The 24,529-nt window shown below is 39.9% G+C and overlaps 1 protein-coding gene across 2 annotated transcripts in view; it reads left to right on the top strand.

Moving 5' to 3' along the window:
* The window catches only part of thsd7ba (thrombospondin, type I, domain containing 7Ba), a 518,989-nt gene that overhangs the window by 401,269 nt on the left and 93,191 nt on the right, over positions 1–24,529 (top strand). For both annotated transcript variants that reach the window (XM_061926051.1, XM_061926050.1), the window contains exons 16-17: positions 13,441–13,574; positions 19,071–19,224. In XM_061926051.1, the coding sequence (XP_061782035.1) occupies positions 13,441–13,574; positions 19,071–19,224 (288 nt within the window). The remainder of the gene's footprint in view (positions 1–13,440; positions 13,575–19,070; positions 19,225–24,529) is intronic.

Raw genomic sequence — 24,529 nt, 5'->3', positions numbered from 1 at the left:
ACTTTATATCGTCCTTGTGTTGTGTGTTTATACCACGGAGGTCCAAACATCCACTAAAACCAAAGCATTTTTGATATAATATATTAGGGCTACGAATCTTTGATTCGATTCAGAATCGATTCTCAAATCAAAATCAATACTTTTTTAAATAACATTGGGTGCTAGTTTTATCATTAAACTACATTCCTCCATAAAATAGAAGAACAGCTCTGATCAATTTTGATATTACTTCATTAGTACCGCGATACTATACTAGTACAGGTATACCGTACAACCCTATTAGAGACACAATTGCAACTTGTTCTTGTTACATTTGCTCTTTTATTCCACTTTTTTTTTTAATCGATTTTGAATTTTTTTTTAATTGATTAAGAATCGTTACAAATTCAATCGCAATTAATTCGAAAATCGATTATTTTTTTCTTTACTTTTTTTGCACCCGTACATCGTATAGATTTTTTTAACCTCTAGGGCTGCCCTCAAGTTTGGTCCTGGGGACCAAATTGGGTCTCAGTCAAAAAATGTTTTAAAATAAGTCATATGTATATTTATTTTGTATTATTATTATTCAACGCGGACATCTCAGGTCTGATCTATTGATATAAAAGTTGTTGTTTTTTTTTAAAGTTTTATTCTCTTTTTTTTCAAAACCCTGTTTTTATGGCAAAAAAATAATATATGCATTTTTTTTTCGAATAAAAGTTGATAAAAGTAATTGAAGCCATAAATTGGTCAATACTTCATAACATTGATTTAAACCAATATTATTTTTTGAGAAATTACAGTTAAAAAAAACGAACACTAAAATGCATTCAGATCTGAAAGGGTCCCACTAATAAAAGTGTTAAAAGTATTTTGTATATGTATATATATATATATATATATATATATATAATAATAAAAAAATAGAATATATATATATATTTTTATTTTTATTTTTTTTTTATTTTTATTATATATATATATATATGTATATATATATATAAATATATAATTTAAAAAAAAAATAGAATATATATATATATATATATATATATATATATATTTTATTTTTTTATTATATATATATATATATATATATATATATATATACAAAATACTTTTTTTTTTTTTTTACTTTCAATGCCTAGATTACCTTTAAATGTATCTGTTGATTATAGGTTGTTTTTTTTTAATGTTTTTTTAATTTGTTTGTTTTATGCCCTTCGTCAAAGAAAACATATTTTTATATGAAAAACACACACTATATATATATATATATATATATATATATATATATATATATATATATATATATATATATATATATATATATTTATATATATATATATATATTTATTTTTATATATATATATATATATTCAATTTTTTTATTTTATATATATATATATAAATATATATATATATATATATATATATATATATATATATATATATATAATAAAAAAATAGAATATATATATATATATATATATATATATATATCTATATATATATTTTTTTTTATTTTTTTATTTTTTTTTACTTTCAATGCCTAGATTACCTTTAAATGTATCTGTTGATTATAGGTTGTTTTTTTTTAATGTTTTTTTAATTTGCTTGTTTTATGCCCTTTGTCAAAGAAAACATATTTTTATATGAGAAACACACAAAATATGCAATCCTTTCCCCAAAAAATATTTCAAAGTGGAATATTTGATGTGAAGTAATTTGAGCCTTGATCATGTCCATAATTCCTAACATTTATTTGTATTAATTACTATTTTTTTTAACATTGACAGCTTCAAAGAAAAAAAAGCTTTGTGTTCTCAGAGACACAATTGCGACTTTTTCGTGTTACATTTGCTCTTTTATTCCACTTTTTTTTTTTTGTTATCGATTTTTTTTTTTTTTTTTTATTGATTAAGAATCATTACAAATAAAATCGCAATTAATTCGAAAATGGATTTTTTTATTTTTATTTTTTTTGTTTTTTTGTACACCCGTACATCGTATAGATTTTTTTTTAACCTCTGGGGCTGCCCTCAAGTTTAGTCCCGGGGACCAAATTGGGGCTCAGTCAAAAAAAAAAAAAAAATCAGTAATATATTTATTTTTTATTATTATTATTCAACGCTGACATCTGAGGTCTGATCTGTCAATATGAAAGTTGGTTTTTTTTTAAAGTTTTATTTATTTATTTCAAAACCCTGTTTTATTTTTTGTTTTTTTTAATAGTGTTTTTGGAACGTGCCAAACAAAACAATTAGCTGCACTTTGGGGCCCCCAGGGCCGCACTTTGGTCACCCTGGGTGTGTCTGACAGGAACGCTTCATAGAAAAAAAAAAATGAAACCAAGGATGTGCACATTCCCTCCCGATATTGTGTCACCTCATGTGTATTTGAGAAGCTATTCTGCATTCCTGCGCCTATTGTGGGACTGGCCTTGGTGTCGGCATGATTTCCCGCTGAACACATCGTGATGGTTCCCGGCGTGCAGTGTGCACATAGCAGAAAGTAGTCTATTTTCATGTTGACACTGTGCAATTGCGTGCTGCCACAGAAGTGTTGGAGGAGGCAGGAGGAGCCCATTTGCCAGTTTACCCAGCAGGGGCATCTGCAAGGACAGATGGGCGATGATGAGGGTGTATAATGGGCATCTGTGCGGCCTGGAGGGGAGGCCAGGCTCAATAGTCATCCCTCTCCACTTCACACACACACACACACACACACACACCTGCTTGTGCAAGTGTTCTCTGGAGTCTACCTTGCACTGCAGCTGACTATTACATGGTTAAAGAGTCGACACGTTTACGGGAGCGTGGCGCTGGATGTTGGCTTTGTTGCGTCAACACGGCAAAGTTGGCGGTTCCAGTGGGCTGAGAGTGAATAAAGCTATGATGGAGACAGTTTCACCCTCGCCCCGGAGGTCTTTTCACTGCGATCATCCATTTAACACACACACGCCATGTCGCTCTCGTACCGTGCACCCAACTCACTGCAGTGTGAGCCAAGCACATTTCCACTTGTCGGCTGGAACGCCACGTTTCTAGAAAGCTAAGGACCGAGTGACCGCACTAGGGTTGTCCTGATACCAGTATTTTGGTACCGGTACCAAAATGTATTTTGATAATTTTCAATACTTTTCAAAACAAGGGGGACTACAAAAAATGTATAATAATAAATAATAAATAATGTATATATATATATATATATATATATTTATTTATTTATTTACATTATATATATATATATATATATATATATTTTATTTTTTTTATTTTTATTTATTTTTTTTATTTTTTTATTTACATTTTATATATATATATATATATATATATATATATATATATATATATATATATATATTTATTTATTTATTTACATTATATATATATATATATATATATATTTATTTATTTATTTACATTATATATATATATATATTTATATATATATATATATATATATATATTTATTTATTTACATTATATATATATATATATTTATATATATATATATATATATATATATATATTTATTTATTTACATTATATATATATATATTTTTATATATATATATATATATATATATATATATATTTACATTATATATAAATATATAATATATATATATACATATATATATATATATGTATGTATGGGAAAAAAAATCACAAGACTATTTCATCTCTACAGGCCTGTTTCATGAGGGGGGGTACCCTCAATCATCAGGAGATTTTAATGGGAGCATTCGCATACCATGGTTTATATAGGGCACAGAGTGGGTGGGTACAGGCTGGCGTATATATATATATATATATATATATATATGAAATATTTACATTATATACAAATGTATAATATATATATATATATATATATATATATATATATATATATATATATATATATATATATATATATATATATATATATATATATGTATGTATGTATAAATATGTGTACCGGTTTTTTTTCGGACTATAAGTCGCAGTTTTTTTCATAGTTTGGCCGGGCTCCAGTGCGACTTATATATGTTTTTTTCCTTCTTTATTATGCATTAGAGTGAGAGTCCAGTCCATAGTGGATCTAACATAATAGTGAGAGTCCAGTCCATAGTGGATCTAACATAATAGTGAGAGTCCAGTCCATAGTGGATCTAACATAATATCGTGAGAGTCCAGTCCATAGTGGATCTAGCATGATAGTGTGAGAGTGAAGTCCATAGTGGATCTAACATAATAGTGTGAGAGTCCAGTCCATAGTGGATCTAACATAATAGTGTGAGAGTCCAGTCTATAGTGGATCGAGCATAATAGTGTGAGAGTGCAGTCCATAGTGGATCTAACATAATATTGTGAGAGTCCAGTCCATAGTGGATCTAACATAATAGTGAGTGTCCAGTCCATAGTGGATCTAACATAATAGTGTGAGAGTCCAGTCCATAGTGAATCTAACATAATAGTGAGAGTCCAGTCCATAGTGGATCTAACATAATAGTGTGAGAGTCCAGTCCATAGTGGATCTAACATAATAGTGTGAGAGTCCAGTCTATAGTGGATCTAACATAATAGTGTGAGAGTCCAGTCCATAGTGGATCTAACATAATAGTGAGAGTCCAGTCCATAGTGGATCTAACATAATAGTGAGAGTCCAGTCCATAGTGGATCTAACATAATAGTGTGAGAGTCCAGACCATAGTGGATCTAACATAATAGTGAGAGTCCAGTCCATAGTGGATCTAACATAATAGTGAGAGTCCAGTCCATAGTGGATCTAACATAATAGTGTGAGAGTCCAGTCCATAGTGGATCTAACATAATAGTGAGAGTCCAGTCCATAGTGGATCTAACATAATAGTGTGAGAGTCCAGTCTATAGTGGATCGAGCATAATAGTGTGAGAGTGCAGTCCATAGTGGATCTAACATAATAGTGTGAGAGTCCAGTCCATAGTGAATCTAACATAATAGTGAGAGTCCAGTCCATAGTGGATCAAACACAATAGTGAGAGTCCAGTCCATAGTGGATCTAACATAATAGTGTGAGAGTCCAGTCCATAGTGGATCTAACATAATAGTGTGAGAGTCCAGTCTATAGTGGATCGAGCATAATAGTGTGAGAGTGCAGTCCATAGTGGATCTAACATAATATTGTGAGAGTCCAGTCCATAGTGGATCTAACATAATAGTGTGAGAGTCCAGTCCATAGTGAATCTAACATAATAGTGAGAGTCCAGTCCATAGTGGATCAAACACAATAGTGAGAGTCCAGTCCATAGTGGATCTAACATAATAGTGTGAGAGTCCAGTCCATAGTGGATCTAACATAATAGTGTGAGAGTCCAGTCTATAGTGGATCTAACATAATAGTGTGAGAGTCCAGTCCATAGTGGATCTAACATAATAGTGAGAGTCCAGTCCATAGTGGATCTAACATAATAGTGAGAGTCCAGTCCATAGTGGATCTAACATAATAGTGTGAGAGTCCAGTCCATAGTGGATCTAACATAATAGTGAGAGTCCAGTCCATAGTGGATCTAACATAATAGTGAGAGTCCAGTCCATAGTGGATCTAACATAATAGTGTGAGAGTCCAGTCCATAGTGGATCTAACATAATAGTGAGAGTCCAGTCCATAGTGGATCTAACATAATAGTGTGAGAGTCCAGTCTATAGTGGATCGAGCATAATAGTGTGAGAGTGCAGTCCATAGTGGATCTAACATAATAGTGTGAGAGTCCAGTCCATAGTGAATCTAACATAATAGTGAGAGTCCAGTCCATAGTGGATCAAACACAATAGTGAGAGTCCAGTCCATAGTGGATCTAACATAATAGTGTGAGAGTCCAGTCCATAGTGGATCTAACATAATAGTGTGAGAGTCCAGTCTATAGTGGATCTAACATAATAGTGTGAGAGTCCAGTCCATAGTGGATCTAACATAATAGTGAGAGTCCAGTCCATAGTGGATCTAACATAATAGTGAGAGTCCAGTCCATAGCGGATCTAACATAATAGTGTGAGAGTCCAGTCCATAGTGGATCTAACATAATAGTGAGAGTCCAGTCCATAGTGGATCTAACATAATAGTGAGAGTCCAGTCCATAGTGGATCTAACATAATAGTGTGAGAGTCCAGTCCATAGTGGATCTAACATAATAGTGAGAGTCCAGTCCATAGTGGATCTAACATAATAGTGAGAGTCCAGTCCATAGTGGACATAACATAATAGTGAGAGTCCAGTCCATAGTGGATCTAACATGATAGTGTGAGAGTCCAGTCCATAGTGGATCTAGCATGATAGTGTGAGAGTGCAGTCCATAGTGGATCTAGCATAATATTGTGAGCGTCCAGTCCATAGTGGATCTAACATAATATTGTGAGAGTCCAGTCCATAGTGGATCTAACATAATAGTGTGAGAGTCCAGTCCATAGTGAATCTAACATAATAGTGAGAGTCCAGTCCATAGTGGATCAAACACAATAGTGAGAGTCCAGTCCATAGTGGATCTAACATAATAGTGTGAGAGTCCAGTCCATAGTGGTTCTAACATAATAGTGGATCTAACATAATAGTGTGAGAGTCCAGTCTATAGTGGATCTAACATAATAGTGTGAGAGTCCAGTCCATAGTGGATCTAACATAATAGTGAGAGTCCAGTCCATAGTGGACATAACATAATAGTGAGAGTCCAGTCCATAGTGGATCTAACATGATAGTGTGAGAGTCCAGTCCATAGTGGATCTAGCATGATAGTGTGAGAGTCCAGTCCATAGTGGATCTAGCATAATATTGTGAGTGTCCAGTCCATAGTGGATCTAACATAATATTGTGAGAGTCCAGTCCGTAGTGGATCTAACATAACAGTGTGAGAGTCCAGTCCATAGTGGATCTAACATAATAGTGAGAGTCCAGTCCATAGTGGATCTAACATAATATCGTGAGAGTCCAGTCCATAGTGGATCTAGCATAATATTGTGAGCGTCCAGTCCATAGTGGATCTAACATAATATTGTGAGAGTCCAGTCCATAGTGGATCTAACATAACAGTGTGAGAGTCCAGTCCATAGTGGATCTAACATAATAGTGAGAGTCCAGTCCATAGTGGATCTAACATAATAGTGTGAGAGTGCAGTCCATAGTGGATCTAACATAATAGTGTGAGAGTCCAGTCCATAGTGGATCTCACATAATAGTGTGAGAGTCCAGTCCATAGTGGATCTAACATAATATTGTGAGAGTCCAGTCCATAGTGGATCTAACATAATAGTGAGAGTCCAGTCCGTAGTGGATCTAACATAACAGTGTGAGAGTCCAGTCCATAGTGGATCTAACATAATAGTGATAGTCCAGTCCATAGTGGATCTAACATAATAGTGAGAGTCCAGTCCATAGTGGATCTAACATAATATCGTGAGAGTCCAGTCCATAGTGGATCTAACATAATATTGTGAGAGTCCAGTCCGTAGTGGATCTAACATAACAGTGTGAGAGTCCAGTCCATAGTGGATCTAACATAATATTGTGAGAGTCCAGTCCGTAGTGGATCTAACATAACAGTGTGAGAGTCCAGTCCATAGTGGATCTAACATAATAGTGAGAGTCCAGTACATAGTGGATCTAACATAATAGTGAGAGTCCAGTCCATAGTAGATCTAACATAATATCGTGAGAGTCCAGTCCATAGTGGATCTAGCATGATAGTGTGAGAGTGCAGTCCATAGTGGATCTAACATAATAGTGTGAGAGTCCAGTCCATAGTGGATCTAGCATAATAGTGTGAGAGTGCAGTCTATAGTGGATCTAACATAATAGTGAGAGTCCAGTCCATAGTAGATCTAACATAATATCGTGAGAGTCCAGTCCATAGTGGATCTAGCATGATAGTGTGAGAGTGCAGTCCATAGTGGATCTAACATAATAGTGTGAGAGTCCAGTCCATAGTGGATCTCACATAATAGTGTGAGAGTCCAGTCCATAGTGGATCTAGCATAATAGTGTGAGAGTGCAGTCTATAGTGGATCTAACATAATAGTGTGAGAGTCCAGTCCATAGTGGATCTAACATAATAGTGAGAGTCCAGTCCATAGTGAATCTAACATAACAGTGAGAGTCCAGTCCATAGTGGATCTAACATAATAGTGTGAGAGTCCAGTCCATAGTGGATCTAACATAATAGTGAGAGTCCAGTCCATAGTGGATCTAACATAATAGTGTGAGAGTCCAGTCCATAGTGGATCTAACATAATAGTGTGAGAGTCCAGTCCATAGTGGATCTAACATAATAGTGTGAGAGTCCAGTCCATAGTGGATCTAACATAATAGTGAGAGTCCAGTCCATAGTGGATCTAACATAATAGTGTGAGAGTCCAGTCCATAGTGGATCTAACATAATAGTGGATCTAACATAATAGTGTGAGAGTCCAGTCTATAGTGGATCTAACATAATAGTGTGAGAGTCCAGTCCATAGTGGATCTAACATAATATTGTGAGAGTCCAGTCCATAATGGATCTAACATAATATTGTGAGAGTCCAGTCCGTAGTGGATCCAACATAACAGTGTGAGAGTCCAGTCCATAGTGGATCTAACATAATAGTGAGAGTCCAGTCCATAGTGGATCTAACATAATAGTGAGAGTCCAGTCCATAGTGGATCTAACATAATAGTCAGAGTCAAGTCCATAGTGGATCTAACATAATAGTGAGAGTCCAGTCCATAGTGGATCTAACATAATAGTGAGAGTCCAGTCCATAGTGGATCCAACATAATAGTGTGAGAGTCCAGTCCATAGTGGATCTGACATAATAGTGTGAGAGTCCAGTCCATAGTGGATCTAACATAATAGTGAGAGTCCAGTCCATAGTGGATCTAACATAATAGTGTGAGAGTCCAGTCCATAGTGGATCTAACATAATAGTGTGAGAGTCCAGTCCATAGTGGATCTAACATAACAGTGTGAGAGTCCAGTCCATAGTGGATCTAGCATGATAGTGTGAGAGTGCAGTCCATAGTGGATCTAACATAATAGTGTGAGAGTCCAGTCCATAGTGGATCTCACATAATAGTGTGAGAGTCTTGTCCATAGTGGATCTAGCATAATAGTGTGAGAGTGCAGTCCATAGTGGATCTAACATAATAGTGTGAGAGTCCAGTCCATAGTGGATCTAACATAATAGTGAGAGTCCAGTCCATAGTGGATCTAACATAATAGTGAGAGTCCAGTCCATAGTAGATCTAACATAATAGTGAGAGTCCAGTCCATAGTGGATCTAACATACGTTCCACGGGTTTGTCGGCTCCAGTTGTCCGTTCTGGCTCTCAAATTGATCCTACTTCCACCTTGCAGAGCGGAAAGCTGATCCACTTTGCGATTCAATTCGGAAGTCTCCGAAGTCTGAGTGCCCACAGCTCTGCCCAGCCCATCCATCACGACGGGCAGCCTCTGGGCTCCTTGAACGGCTGCCATTGTCTTCCGAATTGGTCCATAGACCAGAGCAACGCTCAGTCCAATCAGCAGAAGACCTGTTATCACACTTCCAAATAGATAGATACCTTCAATGTCATGGACAAAAAGTATCCCGCGACTTTCCTCTTTTCCCGATAGTTCTTTATGTGTCCAACAGCAAAGGTTCCGTCAGGACAGGCAGGTTCTTGTCGAGAAGATCTTGTCAATTGATTTGAGAGACCACTTTATCAACTCCATGTTTTAGATATAAAGAACAATACAAAAAAAATTAAAAATCCATGAAAAATCTAAATTTAATTTTTGACTCCTGGCTGACTTTTATTCCACGTATCAAAAATATTATATAAACCGATTTTCATCATCCTAAGAACATAGCCAGGCCCAGAGTCCAGCCATTTCCCTCTCAGGCAGCACAAAGGTGCAAATGCATGCATACCGTAAGTGAACGTCTCTCCCTAGTGGGTTCTCCTGATGCTGACAACTCTTCACCACAGCCCGGAAGTCTGGTGTTAACAATGTCTTTTTATTGGCAGCGCACACACGCTAAGACAGCACACAACTTTTCAGTCTCTCGCCCGTGACTTTTCAGTCCTTCTGGCGTGTCGTCTTTCTGGTCTTCTCTCTGGCAATGTTCAGTGTGCGTCTGCTCATCAACTCCAACACCATCCATGTGTGTCGGCCCGGCTGCTGCTGATAAGCATGGCATGGTGATTGGATGATCAGCCCCAGCTGGGTAATCCAATCATCTGCCAGCTGTGCTTCGAGGCCGGTCCGTACACGACCCCATTCCTGCAGGAGTCGCGCCGACCACGCCCCCCTCCACACCGTATTTTTCGGACTATAAGGCGCACTTAAAATCCTTTCATTTTCTCAAAAATCGACAGTGCGCCTTACGTACGGAATAGTTCTGGTTGTGCTTACCAACCTCAAAGCAATTTTATTTGGTACATGGTGTAATGATAAGTGTGACCAGTGGATGGTAGTCACACATAAGAGATACGTGTAGACTGCAAGATGACTCAAGTAAACAACACCAAAACTTTAAATGTGTCATGTCTGTGATCATGTTTTGTTTGGCCATGTGCTGTTTTGGTTTTTGGACTCTTTTTTAGTTCCTGTTTGGTCACCATAGCAACCCATTAGTTCCACCCGCTTCACGTTTTCACTCACGCACCTGTCGTTATACATGTCTGTGTTATTTAAGCTTGTCATTTTCTGTTGGTCGGCCCGGTGACATTTACTGCATTAACTCTGTTACCCCTGTTTACCTCTGATGACTTCTGCTACCCATGTTACCATAGTTCCATGCCAAGTGAGTTTTGTCTATTTTTTATGTCTCAGTAAGTGTTTTTGTTTTCATGTACATAGCTTTTGCCCAGGTGCTAGTTTATTGTTTTCAAAGCCAAGTTCGTACCTCCGCCTTTTGTTTGTTCCTTTTTTAGAGTAATATTAAATCACGTCTTTACCTTCACGCCATGTCCACTCCAACTTTACCTGCATCTCGGGAAAACAAACATCCCATAGTCCACGTATTGACAAAATGTTCCATTGAGAATAAAGATCATTACACACGGCACTCAAAAATCTGTCAAAATGTTTTAGTTATCCTTGAAACAAGCTTTTTATTGCTCAAAGTGCACTTTCAGAAGATTTTAAGAACAATGCTGTCAATTCTAGGAAAAACTAAATAATGCTGCTTCCCACTGCTCCCCTCACCTCCCAGGGGGTGAACAAGGGGATGGGTCAAATGCAGAGGACAAACTTCACCACACCTAGTGTGTGTGTGACAATCATTGGTACTTTAACTTAACTTTAACGTTACACATACAAACTGTAGCACACAAAAAAGCACATTCAATTAAAAAAAACGTTATTATGGTCTTACCTTTACTTATAAATGCGCCGCTGTTGTGCTGGATTAATGAACCCCCTGATGGGAGTGTTATATCAACTAAAGCCCTCACTTCAACTTTCCACGTGCAAGATTGAATCTATTTAAAAAAGTGTAACCGAGGGTTTATAAATGTCGCCTATACTGTATGAAACTACAAAATAACAAACACGGAGGCTCCAGTTTACACGAGGACCACTTTATTTACCTTCTTTCAAAAACTTCCGCTCCACTCCAACGTGTCGTCACTTCCGCTCTTCAAAATAAGAGCTCAAGGCATATACTGTATAACAGCGCATAACAGGAACTTAACATCACAAAGAGGAAAGCCCATAAAAATAGGTTACAAAAGTTATGTAATAAGAAGCCAAAAAGTGCAAAAACAATAATGTTCGTGTTGGAGGAGTTGTGAATTAGGTACACCTGCAGTCTGCAGGCGTACCTAATGTTGTGGCCCTGCAGTCATTCACAACTCCTCCAACACGAACATTATTGTTTTTGCACTTTTTGGCTTCTTATGAAATAACTTTTTTAAATAGATTCAATCTTGCACGTGGAAAGTTTAAGTGTGGGCTTTAGTTGATATAACACTCCCGTCAGGGGTTGCCGTGCATTCTACGGCGGGGGTGCAGGAGGCGAGCCTCAGCCAGTGCGTCTTTTGCAGCCGTTTTATGATCGCTCAGCACAAGAAATACGTTACACACATACAGTTGTTGACAAAATACACTGTACATTATATACCTCAGCTAACTGAACTATGGAAATGTATAATATAGTTCATATAGCAATACGGTCTCACTGCACAGCAGACCAGCAGTTAGCCGAGTCCGTCCATGTTGAGGCACTGAGTGACGTGCCTCAACTGGCTGCTGTTCACCGCACCGTCTCTTCTCAGTATTTGAACGGCAAATGTGAAAATTCAGCAATTTTGAATAAAAATAATCTAAAACTGGTGAAGTTAAATGGAAAATAACTTTATAGTATAATCACTGGATACATTTGACAATTTAATATATATTTTTTTCTTTTTGCATTTTTTTTCTTTCCCCGCCTCACCTGCCTCTAGTGACTGCACGTCACTGGAACTCACTAATACACATTGTTAGAACAGTTACATTTAGACATCTTTAGTTGATTGGCAACACTAAATTGGCCCTAGTGTGTGGATGTGAGTGTGAATGTTGTCTGTCTATCTGTGTTGGCCCTGCGATGAGGTAGCGACTTGTCCAGGGTGTACCCCGCCTTCCGCCCGATTGTAGCTGAGATAGGCGGAATAAGGGAATAAGCGGTAGAAAATGAATGGATGGATGGATGGATGGTTCAAGAGTTATCCTTGAAACAAGCATTGTATCTAATAATATTCTCACTATTTTATGTTTTAAATAAAAACACCAATACATCATCCCACTACCATCAGGGCGCAGGTACAGAACAATCAAATTCCGGAGGGCCCGCCTCAGGAAAAGCCTGACCCCTGCAGCTATAGCCGCCCTTAACAGCAGGCCCGGCCGACCTGTCTGACAAGCCTGTAAATGTGTGTTAGTCATGTATGATGTCTTTTTGTTATTTTTTTGTGTGATGTGTAATGTCTAGTGTTTAAATGTACGGCAGTGACAATGAATTTCCCCAAGGGGACCAATACATCTAATCTAATCTAATCTAAATGTGTTATTTTGACAGATATTTTAAAATGTTTTATATCACTTTTTTAGATATCGTTCATTTTTGTTATTCTCCAGTATGGACGCCTTAAAAGTGGATTTCCTCAGTCCTTAGTGTCATGCCATGTTTTGCTATTGTTGATAATGTGTGCAGAAAAAAATGCTGTTTATTTCAACCATTTCCCCTAAAATGCCCATTGAAGCTATAAAGTGGGTTTTATTGGAAAACGTCATTAATGGAACAAACTAATTGATCAATTACTTGATTAGCTGCAGCCCGGCTTGGGCAAAGACAGGACAATGTTCAAAACGCACATCAGAATTAAAATAATAATCATTAAGGGCACACAACCTCTGACCAGAACTGTAGGTTTTACTGTGCATCACCTGTATGACATTCACTGTATAATGTGTGTGTGTGTGTGTGTGTGTTCAGGTAAACGAAGCCGTGCCATGCCACAGTGAATGCAGCCAGTACGCGTGGAGAATCGAGCCCTGGTCCATTTGTACCATCAACACGGTGGGCAACTCTCCATCCTGTGGGGAGGGTGTCCAAAGCCGCAAGATCAGGTCAGTGAGCTTGGCGGAGAGCTAGCGTGGTAACACTCACCAGGAGGAGGGGGGCTTGGGGGGTGACCTGGCCTCGGTCCCGACACTTGCAACGCCAGGAGAAAACATTCCGACCAAAGTATGGCTTTTCTAATGAGAGCCAAAACATTGATCCAATCCGACAGCGTGCACAGATGTTTGTGTTGGACTATGCACAATTAGCAATGGTAGAGTCAGCGGAACGATAAATTAGGGCAAACTGACAATGTTTACCTGAGCCATAACCCAAAAACCTCTCGCAAATTGAATCCTGTGAAAAACGAGGCGTATAAAATATCAAAGCACCACTCTATTTATTCGTAGAAATGGAAGTCAAGAGTCGTATTTCCGACGAAAATGTATTTTAGTTATAGTTACCGTATTTTCCGGACTATAAGGCGCGCTTAAAATACTTTTTTTTTCTTCTCAAAACTCGACAGTGCGCCTTATAACCTAATGTACGGTTTTGCTTACCGACCTCGAAGCAACTTTATTTTGGTACTGATAAGTGTGACCGGTAGATGGCAGTCAAACATAAGAGCTATATGTGTAGACTGCACTATGATGGAATATGACTCAAGTAAACAACACCAACATTTTATATGTTCCTTTGAAAACATTACACACGGTGCTAAAACATTTATCAAAATGTTTTAATACGACTTTGGGTAAGCTATGAAGCCGCACCGCTTGATGTGCTTCAACATACGAGTATTATTATGGTGTTGGTGTTGGTGTGTCCTGGGCATGACGTTAAAGTGCATCCGGCAGTGGAGGCTCCTCTATGGGGTCTTGGGGCACTAGGAGGTTAACCCATACTTGCCAACCTTGAGACCTCCGATTTCGGGAGGTGGGGGGGTGTGATCGGGGTGGGGCGGGGTCGTGGTTGGTGGCGGGGCTAAGAGGGGAGGAGTATATTTACAGCTAGAATTCACCAAGTCAAGTATTTCATAAATATATATATATATATATATATATATATATATATATATATATATATATATATATATATATATATATATATATATATATATTTATGAAATATATATATATATATATATATATATATATATATATATATATATATATATATATATATATATATATATATATATATATATTTATGAAATATATATATATATATATATATATATATATATATATATATATATATATATATATATATATATATATATATATTTATGAAATATATATATATATATATATATATATATATATATATATATATATATATATATATATATATATATATATATATATATATATTATGAAATACTTGACTTGGTGAATTCTAGCTGTAAATATACTCCTCCCCTCTTAGCCCCGCCACCAACCACGACCCCGCCCCACCCCGATCACACCCCCCCACCTCCCGAAATCGGAGGTCTCAAGGTTGGCAAGTATGGGTTAACCTCCTGTATGTGTGGGGGAAAAAAATCACAAGACTACTTCATCTCTACAGGCCTGTTTCATGAGGGGGTTCCCTCAATCATCTCCTGATGATTGAGGGAACCCCCTCATGAAACAGGCCTGTAGAGATGAAGTAGTCTTGTGATTTTTTTTTTTCTTTTTCCCACACATACATATATTGCGCTCTACTACGGTATCGAGCACTATTTTTTGGATAACCTTATTAAGACATATATATATATATATATATATATATATATATATATATATATATATATATATATATATATATATATATACATATATATATATATATATATATATATATATATATATATATATATATATAAAGAAATACTTGACTTTCAGTGAATTCTAGCTATAAATATATTTATTTTATTATATATATATATATATATATATTTTTTTTTTTTTTTTTTTTTTTAAATAAAATAAATACTTGAATTTCAGTGTTCATTTATTTACACATATACACACACATAACTCATCTACTCATTGTTGAGTGAAGGGTTGAATTGTCCATCCTTGTTCTATTCTCTGTCACTATTTTTCTAACCATGCTGAACACCCTTTCGCAGGTACCCAGAAAGGTTTCGAGTACCACCAAAAAAACTGAATCTCTGAAGACAGTATAAAAATCTGTGTTAAAGGTGTACAAATACTGTTTGTATAATAAGCATGTTATTTTTTTACAAATGAGGGTTAAGAGTTTAGTACTAAAAAAAAAAAAAAAAGAATGTAGCTTAAGTACAGTTTTTTAATTGAGCTGCTGCATTTTTTGGTTGGGTTGTTTATTTATTTTGAGTAACGTCTATACATTTCTAAAAGGGGAGGAATGTAATAGAGTGATCTATGTTTGTCTGTTGCCATCTCCTGGTGAATGTTGGCTATAGCGTACTGGGGTTACTTTTTGGTTGGCCAACGATTTACGTGGTGTTGCGCACCTGACGTCACTCAGGTCCGCATGGAGCTGGAGGGGGCGTGGCTTCCAGCTCCGCCTGAATTTCGGGAGATTTTCAGGAGAAAATTTGTCCTGGGAGTTTTTCGGGAGAGGCGCTGAATTTCGGGAGTCTCCCGGAAAATCCAGGAGGGTTGGCAAGTATGGGTTAACCCCTTTACCGCTGTTACCCCAGGTGGCCCTTGGCAAAGGCCTAGTACCTGACTGCCCCCTAGCCAGGGATACGGTGAAGACCTCAACGGCGGAGCAGGCGGAAGACGGTAGATTTAAGAACTACCTGAAAATCAAAAGCCTCTGCACTTTGTTATGAAAATAAAACAGTGTTATACCCTGGAATTCCTGGCTCTCCTGGCAGTGTGTGGTGGTCCGAGGAACCCACTAGAGGGCAACGTCTACAACCGTATTTTCTGGACCATAGGGCGCACTGGATTATAAGAACAATTTCCCCTGTGGATCATTAAAGTTTGTCTCAGTCTAAGTCTAAGGCGCAATGCCAATGAGTGGGTCTATTCAGGTCTTGTTTCATACAAAATGCGCAGCGGAAATGTGCCCCGTGAAAAACCTCTAATAACTAAAGTTTTTTGGGTGAATAATGTAAACTCACTACACCGGTAACTTTTAGCGCTTCCGTTGCAAAAAAACAAGTTCGAACTTTACGCTACTTTATACTAGAAATGGCAACAGCGGAGGAAGAATGTCCCATAACAAGAAGATAGTGAGAAAAAAACCCTTGTAGACTAAGGTGTCGACACGGACGACAGTGGCGGACGGGCACGAATTTTCAGAAATTATGCAGATCCCAACTGCACATCAGCGGGTACCAGAAGATAATAAAAGTTGGTTTTGCATACTATTGCAAAACAAAACGGCAGATAATATGTCTGCTAATGGGTGCCATTTTGCGGTCCTTATACACACACCACAGTAATACTCGTATGTTGACAATCCATCAAGCGGTGCGGCTTCATAGCTTACCAAAGTCGTACTAAAACATATTGACAGATTTTTGAGCGCCGTGTGTAATGTTCTATATTCTCAATGGAACATTTAAAGTTGTGGTGTTGTTTATAAGCGTCATCCTGCACGTATCTCTTATGTGTGACTGCCATCTACTGGTTTGATTGATTGATTGATTGATTGATTGATTGATTGATTGATTGATTGAAACATTTATTAGTAGATTGCACAGTACATATTCTGTACAATTGACCACTAAATGGTAACACCCGAATAAGTTTTTCAACTTGTTTAAGTCGTGGTTCACTTAAATTGATTCATGATACAGATATATACTATCAAATATATATATATATATATATATATATATATATATATATATTAGAGATGCGCGGTTTGCGGGCACAACCGCGGAGTCCGTGGATTATCGGCGGATCGGGCGGATGAAATTTAAAAAAATTAGATTTTATCCGCGGGTTGGGTCGGGTCGGGTCCGGCAGTTGAAATAAAAAAAAATTAGATTTTAAATAGATTCAGGCGGGTGGCAGTTAAACCAATTGGGAAATATATATACATAGTTAAATGTTGTTACCCACATACGAAAAACGAGCAGGCACCTGCAGCATATGCCACAACAGAAGAAAAAAAAAAAAAGAGATGGACACTTTTACGGAGCGGAGAAGGGACGCCTCGCCGGGGTCCGGGACCGAGGCCCCTTCCCCCGAGAGGGCCCCACCGGGAGCCGTAGCTGAGGCGATCCGCGAGAAGGGCCCGACGCACGTCCAGGGTCACCACCGCGCCCACCGCACCAACACCCTGCCTCGTCCGCCTTCGCCGCGGCCGGCGTCACGCGCAGCAGGTAAGCAGCTTACCTGCCCGCCACCCCCGTGGCCGGGGGCTCGTAACAGGGGTCACTCCGCGCGCTCCGCCCGCGCAGCTTACCTGCCCGCCACCCCTGTTGCCAGGGGCGCGTAACAGGGGTCACTCCGCGCGCAGTGCGCTCACGAAAGGGGTGGGGCTCACCCTGGTTGATATAGACAGCAGGACGGTGGCCATGGAAGTCGGAACCCGCTAAGGAGTGTGTAACAACCCACCTGCCGAATCAACTAGCCCTGAAAATGGATGGCGCTGGAGCGTCGGGCACATACCCGGCCGTCGCCGGCAGCGAGACGCTCTTGGAGGTGCGCTCAGCGCGGCTCCCATATGATTGCGCACTGGTGTGCGTCTGGGTCGTGACAGCGTGGCACGCGAATGTCTGTGCTGCATTGGATCAGTCTCCTTTCTTTAACAGGCAAAAGCTTTATAACCTCACTAATGCCTTGCATCGTCTATATTAGATATATAACAACGGGCGGGTGCAGGCGGGTGCGGTTCTGATCAAATGTTACATCGGGTGGATGGCGGATGGTTGACGACTTTCTGATGCGGTTGCGGATGAAATAATTGCCTATCCGCGCATCTCTAATATACATATATATATATATATATATATATATATATATATATATATATATATATATATATATGTACTAATATCATAATACATGGTCACACTTATCATTACACCATGTACCAAATAAAATAGCTTCGAGGTCGGTATCCACAACCAGAATTATTCCGCACGTTAGGGTTATAAGGCGCACAGTCGATTTTTGAGAAAATTAAAGGCTTTTAAGTGCGCTTTATAGTCTGAAAAATACTGCAATTCTGATTGGATGCCCCTCCGTGATTTATGCCCCACCCCTCACCAACATGCAACTACCCGCATAGAGGTAGAATTATACAATAAAATGTTTGTCTTTTTATTCGTTGACTAAATAGTCAATTACTTTCGTTCATTTTGTTGTGATTAGTTATCGTCCTGGTAGGTTGTTGACGATAACTAAAACGAACAACAAAATGAACACTGCTGTAAAGCCAAATACCATCTGTTTGTGTTAGGCTTCTGAAGTCTTTTTCCACACCAATAGAACTAGAACAATCCTTTGTTGAATCCGAGGTTGGCTCTACCGTGAATTAAGGACGGGTGTTTGTAGATATATTCTGAATTTGCAGAAAGCCCTCGTTAAGAGTTCCCCGGGAGACTAGTTATACATCTGCTGTTCCGCCAGGTGTGTGAAGAAGGGAACGAGCGGCGAGGTCAACACGGTGGAGGACAGTCTATGTGATCAGGAAGAAATGCCACCCAGAGCTCAGGTCTGCTTTCTGGCCTGCCACCACGACTGTGTTGTATCGCCCTGGGGACCTTGGAGCCACTGCCCGTCGGTAAGAAACTAATGACTGTTTCGACATTGAGAACCCCTGCTTTGAATAGATACCAGGTTTTCCATGCATGATCCATCCATCCATCCATCCATCTTCTTCCGCTTATCCGAGGTCGGGTCGCTGGGGCAGCAGCCTAAGCAGGAAAGCCCAGACTTCCCTCTCCCCAGCCACTTCGTCCAGCTCTTCCCGGGGGATCCCGAGGCGTTCCCAGGGTCAGCCGGGAGACATAGTCTTCCCAACGTGTCCTGGGTCTTCCCCGTGGCCTCCTACCGGTCGGACGTGACCTAAATACCTCCCTAGGGAGACGTTCGGGTGGCATCCTGACCAGATGCCCGAACCACCTCATCTGGCTCCTCTTCGATGTGGCGGAGCAGCGGCTTTACTTTGAGCTCCACCCGGATGGCAGAGCTTCTCACCCTATCTCTAAGGGAGAGCTCATTTCGGCCGCTTGTACCCGTGATCTTGTCCTTTCGGTCATAACCCAAAGCTCATGACCATAGGTGAGGATGGGAACGTAGCTCTTGTACCCGTGATCTTGTCCTTTCGGTCATAACCCAAAGATCATGACCATAGGTGAGGATGGGAACGTAGATCTTGTCCCCGTGATCTTGTCCTTTCGGTCATAACCCAAAGCTCATGACCATAGGTGAGGATGGGAACGTAGATCTTGTACCCGTGATCTTGTCCTTTCGGTCATAACCCAAAGCTCATGACCATAGGTGAGGATGGGAACGTAGATCTTGTACCCGTGATCTTGTCCTTTCGGTCATAACCCAAAGATCATGACCATAGGTGAGGATGGGAACGTAGATCTTGTCCCCGTGATCTTGTCCTTTTGGTCATAACCCAAAGCTCATGACCATAGGTGAGGATGGGAACGTAGATCTTGTCCCCGTGATCTTGTCCTTTCGGTCATAACCCAAAGCTCATGACCATAGGTGAGGATGGGAACGTAGATCTTGTACCCGTGATCTTGTCCTTTCGGTCATAACCCAAAGATCATGACCATAGGTGAGGATGGGAACGTAGATCTTGTACCCGTGATCTTGTCCTTTCGGTCATAACCCAAAGATCATGACCATAGGTGAGGATGGGAACGTAGATCTTGTCCCCGTGATCTTGTCCTTTCGGTCATAACCCAAAGCTCATGACCATAGGTGAGGATGGGAACGTAGATCTTGTACCCGTGATCTTGTCCTTTCGGTCATAACCCAAAGATCATGACCATAGGTGAGGATGGGAACGTACATCTTGTACCCGTGATCTTGTCCTTTCGGTCATAACCCAAAGCTCATGACCATAGGTGAGGATGGGAACGTAGATCTTGTCCCCGTGATCTTGTCCTTTCGGTCATAACCCAAAGCTCATGACCATAGGTGAGGATGGGAACGTAGATCTTGTACCCGTGATCTTGTCCTTTCGGTCATAACCCAAAGATCATGACCATAGGTGAGGATGGTAACGTAGATCGACCGGTAAATTGAGAGCTTTGCCTTCCGGCTCAGCTCCTTCTTCACCACAACGGATCGATACAGCGTCCGCATTACTGAAGACGCCGCACCGATCCGCATGTCGACCTCACGATCCACTCTTCCCTCACTCGTGAACAAGACTCCGAGGTACTTGAACTCCTCTTCGATGTGGAGGAGCAGCGGCTTTACTTTGAGCTCCCCCCGGATGGCAGAGCCTCTCACCCGATCTCTAAGGGAGAGCTCATTTCGGCCGCTTGTACCCGTAATCTTGTCCTTTCGGTCATAACCCAAAGCTCATAACCATGCGTGAGGATGGGAACGTAGATCTTGTACCTGTGATCTTGTCCTTTCGGTCATAACCCAAAGATCATGACCATAGGTGAGGATGGGAACGTAGATCTTGTACCCGTGATCTTGTCCTTTCGGTCATAACCCAAAGATCATGACCATAGGTGAGGATGGGAACGTAGATCTTGTCCTTTCGGTCATAACCCAAAGCTCATGACCATAGGTGAGGATGGGAACGTAGATCTTGTACCCGTGATCTTGTCCTTTCGGTCATAACCCAAAGCTCATGACCATAGGTGAGGATGGGAACGTAGATCTTGTCCCCGTGATCTTGTCCTTTCGGTCATAACCCAAAGCTCATGACCATAGGTGAGGATGGGAACGTAGATCTTGTACCCGTGATCTTGTCCTTTCGGTCATAACCCAAAGATCATGACCATAGGTGAGGATGGGAACGTAGATCTTGTACCCGTGATCTTGTCCTTTCGGTCATAACCCAAAGATCATGACCATAGGTGAGGATGGGAACGTAGATCTTGTACCCGTGATCTTGTCCTTTCGGTCATAACCCAAAGATCATGACCATAGGTGAGGATGGGAACGTAGATCTTGTACCCGTGATCTTGTCCTTTCGGTCATAACCCAAAGCTCATGACCATAGGTGAGGATGGGAACGTAGATCGACCGGTAAATTGAGAGCTTTGCCTTCCGGCTCAGCTCCTTCTTCACCACAACGGATCGATACAGCGTCCGCATTACTGAAGACGCCGCACCGATCCGCCTGTCGACCTCACGATCCACTCTTCCCTCACTCGTGAACAAGACTCCGAGGTACTTGAACTCCTCTTCGATGTGGAGGAGCAGCGGCTTTACTTTGAGCTCCCCCCGGATGGCAGAGCCTCTCACCCTATCTCTAAGGGAGAGCTCATTTCGGCCGCTTGTACCCGTGATCTTGTCCTTTCGGTCATAACCCAAAGCTCATGACCATAGGTGAGGATGGGAACGTAGATCTTGTACCTGTGATCTTGTCCTTTCGGTCATAACCCAAAGCTCATGACCATAGGTGAGGATGGGAACGTAGATCGACCGGTAAATTGAGAGCTTTGCCTTCCGGCTCAGCTCCTTCTTCACCACAACGGATCGATACAGCGTCCGCATTACTGAAGACGCCGCACCGATCCGCCTGTCGACCTCACGATCCACTCTTCCCTCACTCGTGAACAAGACTCCGAGGTACTTGAACTCCTCCACTTGGGGCAGGGTCTCCTCCCCAACCCGGAAATGGCAGTCCATTTTCTATCTATCCTCGCTACATGGGTCTAAAAGTAGCTAAGCTGCAGGAATAACCACTCGTTCAAAAAGTAGTTAAGCTGCGTAGCTTAGCTGCATGTAGCTTGTTACTGCCCAACACATGAACATACATAAGATCCAGTCCTCATTCAGATCTGGGGATAGCAATCACATGTATTTTTCTGGTGACTCCGACGTGACTGATGTCCGAACGAGGCCACATAGAAGGACATCTTTAGAATTTCCCTGGAACCTCACCTAGCTTTCTTAGTCCCTGCCGTGCTATTCAGCACAAAGGGGCGACAGGTATTTGATTACGTTTTTTTATGAAAGTGAATTACTCCCTTCTTTTCCTTGTTATCATCTCAAGGGGGAACTGCACTTTTTTTGGAATTGTGCCTGTCATTCACAATCCTAATGTAGGACAAAAACTATTTTTTTTAATGCATCCTAAATCTTAAACTTTGGCAAGTACGAGGTGACTAACAAAGCAGAGTACACAATTGTGCCCATAAAACCCTCTAAAAAAACATCCAAAAACCGCTAACGATACTCCATTTACATGTCGTGTGTTATGGTTGGAGGGAGGGAGTTGTGACAGCACAGAACCACAAGGGGGCAATATTGCTCTATGTATTTATTATATGTATATATAAACAATATAATAAATAATGAACAATATAATTTAATTTACTAGAGAATGGTGTGTGGCAAAATCCAAGAGTGTGTATGGTGTTAGACTATGTGTAGGGATTAATTGCTCAGTGTTGACTCGAAAGGAGGAACATTTGTTTTAACCTGCTTGAAGATTATGATTAATTCTTCATCGAAACGGGAAGATATAAACATCCCATCAGTCTGAGAGTAGACATTATACAGAAAGTGATTGTTTTAATATGTTTGTGTAGTTTGTTTAGCAATTAGCATTACTGCTAAAAGATGCTTTGTGTTTTACTAAAGTTGCATCTGTTTAGCACACAGCTTCTAAAACTTGTAGATCATCCTCCTTATATTCAGGCTCAAAAATATACGTTTCTGGATCGTCATCTGTCCCAAAGTAGTCTTTGTTGTCTCTTATGAAGTCTGCCATGATTAGTAGTGTTGTTGTTGTTAAAGGGAAAAGCGAACGTTAGGATCTCTTTGTTAAATTGAGAAAAATACGTAAATATTACCTGCGATGAGGTGGCGACTTGTCCAGGGTGTACCCCGCCTTCCGCCCGATTGTAGCTGAGATAGGCTCCAGCGCCCCCCGCGACCCCGAAGGGAATAAGCGGTAGAAAATGGATGGATGGATGGACGTAAATATGACATGTTATTATGAATGTTACTACATGACATATATACTCACAGCGTGTATATAAAATGTTAATGGGGGATTTTGGAAGTTTTTCAGAAGGCTTAATAGGCGGAATAGGGCAAATCTTATCAGCTCTATTGTTGGCTGACTCTTGCTAGTGTTTATTTACAAGTTACGTTTGTAGTGTCATGACTTGGTCCTGGGGTTTAGTCTTTCTAGAAGGCAACGGAAAGTTGGCTCGGGCGAGACGGCAATGAGAGTACAATTTATTTTTTACACTAATAAAGGACAAAAAAAAGGGCCCTGCGATGAGGTGGCGACTTGTCCAGGGTGTACCCCGCCTTCCGCCCGATTGTAGCTGAGATAGGCTCCAGCGCCCCCCGCGACCCCAAAGGGAATAAGCGGTAGAAAATGGATGGATGGAAGGACAAAAAAAGAGTACAAACGAAAAGCGCGCACAGTGGCGGAGAAACAACTTGGCTATGAAAACAAATACTTGCACAAAGGCAAAAACTATGAACAACAAAAAACACTAACTGTGGCAATAATAAACAAAACTTACTTGGCATGGACAAAAAGGAGCAGCGTGAACGATGGACATGAAAAAAGAGTCAGAAATGTGCAGAGCATAAATGTGGGGGATGTCACCAGAAAGACAAACTGAAAAACAATGAACTTAAACACTACAGACATGATTAACGAAAACAGGTGCGTGACTCAAAACGTGAAACAGGCGCGTGACGTGACAGGTGAAAACTAATGGGTTGCTATGGTGACAAACAAGAGTGCACAATGAGTCCAAACGTGGAACAGGTGAAACTAATGGGTAATCACGGAAACAAGACAAGGGAGTGGAAAGCCAGAAACTAAAAAGTCCAATAACTAAACAAAACATGACTAAAACAAAACATGATTACGCAGACATGACATGTAGAATGCATACAAAAAATATATATAC

This window comes from Nerophis lumbriciformis, linkage group LG31 (genome assembly GCF_033978685.3).
Source record: "Nerophis lumbriciformis linkage group LG31, RoL_Nlum_v2.1, whole genome shotgun sequence".
NCBI classification, from domain to species: domain Eukaryota; kingdom Metazoa; phylum Chordata; class Actinopteri; order Syngnathiformes; family Syngnathidae; genus Nerophis; species Nerophis lumbriciformis.
This window is presented reverse-complemented; position numbering and strand designations above follow the sequence as displayed.